Source organism: Podarcis erhardii, assembly GCF_964252035.2.
Source record: "Podarcis erhardii genome assembly, chromosome: 2".
In the NCBI taxonomy this organism is placed as follows: Eukaryota; Metazoa; Chordata; class Lepidosauria; order Squamata; family Lacertidae; genus Podarcis; species Podarcis erhardii.
The window spans coordinates 62,260,301-62,269,566 of NC_138498.1; the positions used below are offsets into that span (position 1 = coordinate 62,260,301).

Consider the following 9,266-nt stretch of genomic DNA (forward strand, 5'->3'; position numbering starts at 1 on the left):
TGAAGGCTGCTCTAAGCCTCTGAGTTGCAGACTGGACAGGGTCTGCTTACCAGGAAAAGCAATATATGAACAAATATTCATCCCCGTTTGGAGGGAAGCCAGTAAGATTTACCCATCACTTGAAGGTTACATATAAAGGCCTCTTGAAATATTAAAGGGAGGTTTGGCACTTTTTCTGGTCACCAGAAGCATTCCCAAACTTGGATAACTCCTCTCCTATGAAGAGGAAGGAGTTGTAGAGAATTTGCAGCATTGTTCATTTCATTCTTCATTGGCAAGGAAATACACGGATCCCCTCCTTTGAGAAGGTCAGCAAAGTCTATAATGTTCCCTAGGAGGCAGGTACAAGACTGTTACAGAAAGGTTCGTTCTTGTGCACCAGCAAATGCACATTGAAGTATTTTATCTGTACATGTAAACTGTTTTCTGGTTTTTAACTTAAGATGTTATGATTGCTTTGTATAAATGTACTGTTTGGTCTTGACAAAAACTTAACCAATTTAGTGAGACACAGAATTTACCACTGTAGAAGTACAGTGAGGTGCACCACCACCCAGCCAAGCAGAAGCTGGTTTTCGTTCCTTCAGCTCCCTTGTGACACCAGTAAATCCAAAATCAGATTTAAAACACTTCTTCTATTGTCTTCACAAAAGACATAGAGGACCTTGTACTTGCATGAAGGCAATCCAAGTTTTGTTTCCTCTCTGCTGCCAGTTCTGGAGAAATTTTAACAGAAGGGAGCAAGTAGCAGTGCGTGGGCCAGTCAATGTTCCATGCACCCACGTCAATCAAACTGCATAGGGCAAAAGAAAGGAGGGCAATAAAAGGGCACTGTCTCTGCCAGACAGAAACAAGCCCTCACTGCAAGAGGACATGTGAAGCACGGCAACTTGAGGCGTTTCCCATTCCAAATCAAGAACAGGCTCTGAAGCTGAAACAAGACCCAGGCTCCAATAAAGTGGATTATTTCCAAGCATTTGAGAAGCTTCAGACAGCTGCAGCTAGGATGAGAAGTCTCACAGTCCAGGGTGAAAGAAGAACAGGGACAAAATCAAAACTGCTTATTACCTAGAACTGAGCCGAATGCCCTTTTCCGATGAGCCTAAAGGATATAAACAATATTGCCGAGGTCTCTTGGAAGAACTGCCCAGATGACACGATGCTTGAAGAAAACCTAGTTTCGAGGCTTTTTAGCAGACCCAAGTGCACAGAAGATTTTGCAGGAACTAACGAGGGCACATCAAATATTTTGGGGCTTCCAGACAGCTTGGACCAAGTCCAAATGAGCAACTGTAGCGAATATCCCCACTCGAGCAATGACAGCTCAACAAGTCAGAGTTCCTGGCAGGACCACTTTGTCAGTCTAAAGCAGCAGATGGCCAGGCAGAAGGCAGAGTACGAGACTAAGATTTCAAGGTAAGAGCTCCGTCCCTGAAATTTCTAATGCATTTTCCTTTGGGTTTCTCAGCGGCTCCTACTACGAAAAGACAAGGAGTTGTGTTGGTTTCTAGATACTGGCAACACCTATTGGTTTTTGCCAGAATAAGTTGGAATGATTTACATATAGAATGCACTAAAAATAAAAATAATCACATGCTGCAAACTTTGAATTGGTGCTGTAGTTTTAGCTATGACCTTTAAAGGAGTAATGAGCATAACTGTGCTTTGCCAGAACAGTATTTTCTTCCAGAAAGGCCAACAGAAAAATATGACTGTATGACTGCCATGTATTGGGTGGCTGTCTGTGGGTGGCTGTCTGAATGCATGTTTGTTGGGTGGTGGTGGTTTTCAATAGAAAAAAGATAGGAGTGTGTGCTTTTCACCCTCCCTCTTTTTCTACCACAATCTTACTGCATCTTGCAATGAGACTTGAGCTCCTGGGGATAATATCCCTTCCCCCTGCCCTCCACGGGCCCCCTGTAGTCAGTGCGGTTCTGTAAGTGATGAATGCGTGAAGATTGTGATTCCAAACAGCAACAGGCATAATACATAGAGAGATTGATCTGGTCATAGATGTGATGGTTTTAATAATTTTGTATCAGGGCATGTGAGAAGAGCAACAGTATCCTTCTTTGAATTGTGTCTTATTTATAGGGCCAAGAATGAAGCGCTTGAAAAGTGCTATGCTTTAAAAATCACTATGACAAAAGACAGGAGAAAGGTGGGCTGCAAAATGCTAAACTACAGTGTCTGTGTTTATGCCAACAGCCTGGAGCAACGGAACAAAGAATTGCAGTTAGAGATTAAAGATCTGCGTTCAAAACTGGGTCAGCAACGGAAGTGGCATTGCTTGGTGGAAATTAAAATGCGCAACACAGAGAGGGCACACAAAGATGCGGAGAGAAGGAATGAAGCACTTCAGAGGGAAATGGAAGAGTTTTTTGATACTTTTGGAGAATTAACACATGAAGGAAAGATAACAGAGCAAATTGGCCAGAGCTTCTAGGGAGTGACTGGCCTTGATTCTGGCTCCCCTGCTGCCGCCACTCCCATTTTCTTACTACATCCAAATGTAAAAGGTGGAAATCCTGGACTTTTCAGAGCAATATAACATACTATGTTTATATAGGATTCTTCTTGCATATATTTTAAAATATTTCTATATGTTGTAAAGTATGTTGTGCAATGCTTAATTCAAACAGTTAATGCAGAATTCAGGGTTACACACTATGATACCATTGACCATGGCAGGCTGCTGGATTGGCTCCGTGGCATGAATTTGGTGTGGGGGGCGGCATTGGTTCTAGTTGCAACGTTGTGCCCAGAAAGTAGCATTGAGAAAATGTTCCTCGGGCCCACGGCAGTTACGTTACAGGATCCCATAAGGCACTCTTTTATCCCCAATGCTATTCAACACTAAATGAAGCCGATGAGAGCAGGCATTTGGCGTTTTGGAACAAGGTGCCGTTCATATGCTGATGATACTCAGCTCGGTTTTTCCATCGCATGTGATTTAGGAGCAGCAGTGAAAGACTGGGACTAGTGCCTGGATGCAGTGATGGGCTGAGTCTGAACTATGGGAAGACAGAGGACTTATGGGTAGGTAGTTCTTTGATCTGGGATGCAGGCCCAATTACCTGCCCTGGATGGGGTTGCACTCCCTCTGAAGGAGCAGGTACTGTACATAGTTTGAGTATGCTGCTTGAACCACCATTGTCACTTAAATCTCAGGTGGTCTTTGTGGCTATTAGTGCCTTTTATCAGCTTCAGCTGATATGTCAGCTACAGCCATTCCTGGATAGGGGTAATGTGAACACTGTAGTTCATGCTTTGGTAACAATCGAGCCCTGATTACTAAGAGACCTGCACTGACTTTCCATTTTCAGGTTCACAGTTCTTGTACTCGTGTACAAAGCCCTGAATAACTGAGGCCCATGATACCTTAGGGATCTCCTTACCCTATGCATCCCAAGTTAACCACTGAGGTCATCCCGGAGAACATGACTATGGGCCAGGAGCATGACTCATGTCAAAGAGGAGTTATGCTTTCAAGAGTCCAACTCTATGGCACTCCTTCCCCCAGGAAGTTAAGACAGGCACCAGCCCTACTGAGTTTCAGATGCATGAAAGCTTTTGAACCCTGAATGCTTCTCAATATAACTTCCTACTTTTAATTAAAAAACAATCCTTTGAGAGTTTAAATTCTGGAGATTTTAAATTTTGGAGGTCTTTTTTTTCTTTCCAGGGGACAATCCCCTATCATGGGGTATAGTCTGCTATCTGTATTACTGCAATGATGGGCAACATGGATAAAGAGAATGAAGACCCATTCACCAAACTGTCTGGCAATCATTTAGAGGTGTATGCTGAAAGAGAAGACAGATCCTCTTATCTCACCACTTCTCATTCCTTAGATTAATTATAATATGGAAATAAAGACAAAAAGAGGAGGCAAGCAGGCAGGCAGGCAAACTCAGGAGGAAAGCTGCTTACCTGTTCACAGTATCTTTGCAAAGGAGGATGGGGAGAAAACTGGAATAAATTAGCCATGCCTCCATTGACCCACTTGACTGTCCTACCAGCTCCAGTGGTTACTAGCTGCCATTGCCAAGAAGGAAGTCAGGTAGAACAGTGGTGGAGGGGATATATTCAGGGACCTAAATGTAAGCACAAGGCATAGATTGAAGGCACATGAGGCCACCACTTTGCTGAAGCTAAGAAGTTCTAGGTTCCTTCAGTGACTGGCTAAGTGGGAACCACATGTATACTTTGGGTTCAAGGATGGGAAAAAGTGGGATAAATTTAACAAAGTAAAATAAAAATGAATGTTCCATGTGGCATTCCCGGTCCGCAGCATTAGAACAAAGGAGGTACACGGCCTTCTTTATTACGAAGATTGGGGATGGTGGAATGCTATATATCCAGCAAAGCTACCTCTCATGCAGAGAACCACACTGGAACGAAAAAAATTATTTTCCACAACAGAACTCATATAGCAAAAAGTTATTTTAGTTATAATACAGAAGAGGGTTGTCCCCCCTACCCCCTCCAAAAATTATACAAAATGCAACTATGAGATCCAACTGGGTACAAACTTTGCATCATAAAAAATTATTGGGGAATGTAGAGGTTCAATAAATTACAATAAAATTGGGGAATATAGAGGTTCAATAAATAAATTCTTTATTCCCCCCCCCCGGCACGGGGCTGGGGCGGGGGAAACCCGAGCTTCCCCTGACCCCAGCCCACAGAACAGGCTGCTATCCGCAAGCCTAGGGAGCCCGGCGGGAAGTCGCGCCAATCTCCCCAGGCTTGCGGATATCTGCCCAAAGTCGCGCAGCTCTCCCACGGCTTGCCGAGAGCTGCGTGAAGCCCGAAGCCTTCAGGCAGCTCTCCGCAAGCCATGGGAGAGCTGCGCGACTTTACGCCGGGCTCCCACAGCTTGCGGAGAGCTGTCTGAAGCCTGGAGAGCGAGAGGGGTCGGTGTGCACCGACCCCTCTCGCTCTCCGGGCTTCAGCGAAAGCCTGCATTCGCCCCATAGGACGCACACACATTTCCCCATAGGGCAAAAAATATGGTAAGACCCATTATTGTCATTTCAAAGATCTGCAATTCCCTACTGAGTTTTTAAGTGTACTGGCCTATGCTACAGAATACCTTAATATTATCCATTTGTAACCAATTCTGTTAACTTTAAAAAACTGTGTGTAATGGGAAACCTTGCCCCAGAAACAAAATGTTGCTTTCCTGTTTTATATTTCAAGCAAGGATAGTCAAGGAAAAGGTTTCTAGAAGTGGTTTTTAATTTTTGTAGGTAGGGCAGCTAACCCGTGTGTCTTTGAGATGTTGCTGGACTATGACTCCCATAAAACCTGACTACTGGCCATGCTGGCTGACGTTGGGAGTTCACAGATTATCTGGATAGCACAGATTAGCTGCTCCCCCTGTTGTAGATGGTCAATAATTTTGCTTGCTTTAAATGCAAAATAAGCAACAAGGGCCTGAAAGAACATCACATGTAGATGATGCCGGCCATGTCTCTAAATATCCACAATGGCATTATTATGGCATTTGTAGTTTTCCTGTTTCACATGATCCTGGAGTATTCTAATAATCATCTAAACCACCTCTGAGGTTTCCCCTCCACCCAACTAGTGGTTTAAAAAAATATTTTGCTCTTATCTTTTTATTCAACTTAAAATTACTCTTCCAAGATTATCCATATTTTCCCTCCACCATTCCAAAGAAGTATAGAAATACTCATGCTGAGACACAAAAACCAGCAAGCCAGAATTCTTATATACATTTTGTCCACATTTATTTCATTTTTACAGTGGCTTTAATATAGATGTTGAAAGACAAGACTATTGGGGAGAAATGGAAACCCAAATTAAAATAAGACTAAAAGCTAACACTTAATAATTCACTATTAATAACATTATTTTCAAAAGTCGAGTTCTGAGGGGGGAGGCATCTAATCTTGTTGAAGTAGCCATGGTATAAAATAATTCACTTCCATTTTCCACAGAACATTGCACAAGCATCAAGAATGAAATGTGTCAAGAGCCTCATTTAGTACACAGAACAGGTCATTTGATGTATCAATACACTGAGATTTCAAAGGTTTAGTCTGAAAGCACATTTCAAACTGACACAATAAATGACCCGAGACTCCAAACATGGTGAGGATATTAGGACTTGATGCCATTTTTCTGTGATAATTTGTATATGTAAATCACTTGAATACAGGCACATACATCGCAGCACATGTTTTACAGGGAATAAACAATATTGTAAAAACAAAGGCTTATGGGGGAAATCTGAAAGATAAAAATGCAGATATGAGGAAACAATTTAAGGCTGTTTGTTAAAAACAATATTTTAATGGAGAGCTCTCCAATAGTTCACCTACGCATGTTACAGGCATAATGTACTGGGACCTTCAATGTAAGCGCCATTTAAATCAATGAAGGCCACCGACAGCTTACTCATTTTGACTGGGCTTGTACAATGGAAGTTCCAAAACATTCTGCCCTAAGCCAAAATCTAGCTGGATTGTTTAAAGTTACTGGAAACTAGGGGAACAGCTAACTATAACATCTGTTAGCACAGGACTGCCAAATTCAACCAGTGTGGCTACAGTTTAACTTCAGTGGCAACACAGGTCTTCAGGCTGATTCAAACATCAGCTTTTGGGGCTTTCAAACCACAGTGATGTGGCCAAGTTACTACAGTGTGATAACACACCCATAGTGAAGCAACTCCTGGTTTAGCATAGCACTGCAAACACTTGAAAAATGTAATCAGCACAAACAGTCTTAAGGTTGTGTGAATCAACCTCTGGAAATCACTGGAGTCATTCTCGAAAAATTAATGAGGATCTACCACAATATAATATTTTAGTTTTAAGAGGAGGGATACTTGAAAAATGCTCAAAAGTTCACCTAAGGTTTTTATTCAAAAGTTTGGCTAGACTAATATGCTTTGTGTATTGACTTTAATTAAATACTTCATTGACTTTTGAATTTAACAGTTAAATTTGGCCCTTGAAAATATGTTTCATGCATTACCCAGTAAAAGACCCAGAAGAGGAAACAGCATTTTTTTTTTTTGTAGAAATCTACATTTCCTTCAGTATTCCACAATAACTTTTTGTAAAGAAAACCCAAACACTCTGGAAAAGGACAATAGCTAAACATAAACCAACAACCATTTAAAAATATATGCATATAAAAATGTCAACCATATTGCTATGCCAATTCTTGTTGAAAAAATTCATGTAGGCATCAAAAATTCATTACAAAATTGTGCACATTTCTTTTTTGTTTCAGTCACCACTGTTTCCCCTAAAAGATGATAGCACCTCACAGTAGCTTCTGCTATGAAAAAGTGGGAAGGGTACAGCTTCCTTTCTCATGTGCACTTCTACAGCAATCAAATATGGCCATCATTAACATACATAATTCACCTTCATTATGAATGGGAGAAAGATGATTAAGCTGTCCTCTGTGTTTCAGTCTAAGGCACATAGTGCAGCACTAAAGCCCTATATCTGCAAAAAAAAAGTATGCGTACTTGTGAGAGAAATACTATGGACAGAACCAGGGCTTGTCACTGAGATGGGATCCCATCTTTGTGTACATTTTATATAAATTGCCTGTCTAGCATGCACAAGGGTTGATTCCTGCAAGCTTATCTGGGTACTTTCATAGTATAAATACTGGAAAGCTAATTTATGATACATAGCCAAAGATTATTTTTTTAAAAAAAATCTAATGAAGAACCTGATTGCTAGCAGTAATTTCGAATCCAGAAAGACATAATGCACTTAAGTCCCATTACTTTAACAAGCTCACAGCCAAGTGTACACAGATCTTGGACAGTTTGCAAAAGCACTTAGCTATGGATTTTGAAACTCAGCTTTCTATTTCAGGGTTATTTCCACCTGACATTAAAGTACACTAACTTTTAAGCAAAAAAAAAAAATGCACATCCAAAATGTTTAAAAATAGTTTTATTTTTTTAAAAATCAGTATCTTGGTTTAAACTAGTCTCCTCCCCAGAAACCCTAACTACAATGATATTAATTCAGTCCACAACAGGCGCAGCAACACACAGCGTGATCCCTGTTGACATATGAGCCTGTTTCTCCCAACCTTTCCACAGCACGTGTAAAAGATTATGGACAGTCGGCAGGCAAGGCTGTTACAGGGAACTGGGGTACGTGGGTGTACAGAAACACACACCTTCCACATCCCATCTAGCCCTCCTGCTTTACTTGGGCAAGAGTATCTGGCTCCAAGCTTTCATTTTTTTGACTGAGCAGAGGGAATACATTAGATGATCATAAGGGATGAATGTTAAAGCACCAATCTCCCATTACACACTAGTGCAGGGCCTTTATATGCACCCATAGATGAGCACCAGAGGGGAGAGGAGGAAAATTTCCCTCATATGCATTATGGAGAGCCCTACGTAAGCAGCTACTGCGTTCGTGCTGGACTGCATCAACTCCAAACACTTTTAATAAATAAAGATTGTGTGATGAGAGAGGAGGCATGGTTGTGTTTAGAAGAGCCCTAAAGTGCTTTAAAAAACACAATTAACAAAACAGATTGCTGTGCAAAAATGCAGGCACTCTTTCAGAAAAATTAAGCAGCAGCATGACAAAGTAAAAATTAAAATCTTAAATACACAATTTGAACCTTAAGTACATTTTCTTTTCAATTTTGGAACCATTAGAATCAAATGAATTAAGGAACCAATTAATTTACTACTTCCAAGTAGTATATTTCTACTTTATTTTTACAAATTCATATACGTATTGAAATATAGGACCCAGACTTATCTACAATATGCACAATGAGTTAATGGCAGTGAAATCCACAATCAGAATTGCAATTATAAAAATAAAATACAATTGTTTTATAGTTTAAAAATGAGAACATGTGTTTTCCTTTTGCTTTGTTCATATGAGAAGATGGCTTGTAATTCTTTAGCACAAGAGATTCTCAACATGCATACCAAGCATAAAATAAAATTTAAAAAAATTACATAAAGGTATTAAAAGTAGAATCTAAACAAATTATCTTATAATTTTGGTTCACTGTTTTTCATAACGCAATATATAAAAAGTGATCTCAGCAACATTGATGGTGAAGTTATGAAATTAAAGATCAGGCAAGTCAGCTGAGGGAATTTAACCTGACTCCAAGTTCTGTCTCTGGAAGCAGATGTGCACATCACATTAACTTCAAGTATGTTATCCAAGTACACACATGTCCAGGAAAACATTTAGCTCCAACAGTATCACTAAATGTAGCAT

The 9,266-nt window shown here is 40.5% G+C and overlaps 1 protein-coding gene across 2 annotated transcripts; it reads left to right on the forward strand.

Annotated features, from left to right (window-relative positions):
- The first annotated feature begins 455 nt into the window (after positions 1 to 455).
- LOC309336056 (rho GTPase-activating protein 24-like) lies at positions 456 to 7,927 on the forward strand. 2 transcript variants are annotated; one of them, XR_014153873.1, is made up of 3 exons: positions 456 to 1,416; positions 2,209 to 3,171; positions 5,094 to 7,927. XR_014153873.1 is itself a non-coding variant. In XM_081851486.1 (2 exons), exons 1-2 carry the CDS (start codon positions 1,097 to 1,099, stop codon positions 2,444 to 2,446), a joined length of 558 nt encoding a protein of 185 aa, XP_081707612.1. In that variant the 5' UTR covers positions 456 to 1,096; the 3' UTR covers positions 2,447 to 3,778. The 2 variants fall into 2 exon arrangements, 1 of the variants encoding a protein (XP_081707612.1); XM_081851486.1 differs by lacking the exon at positions 5,094 to 7,927 and having other exon boundaries at positions 2,209 to 3,778.
- The last annotated feature ends 1,339 nt before the right edge of the window (positions 7,928 to 9,266 follow it).

Bases quoted from the DNA above. Each gene is read 5' to 3' on its own strand.
- LOC309336056 (XM_081851486.1), top strand. From the start codon at position 1,097: ATGAGCCTAAAGGATATAAACAATATTGCCGAGGTCTCTTGGAAGAAC. The intron at 1,417-2,208 runs GTAAGAGCTCCG...TTATGCCAACAG, and splicing joins TACGAGACTAAGATTTCAAG to CCTGGAGCAACGGAACAAAG.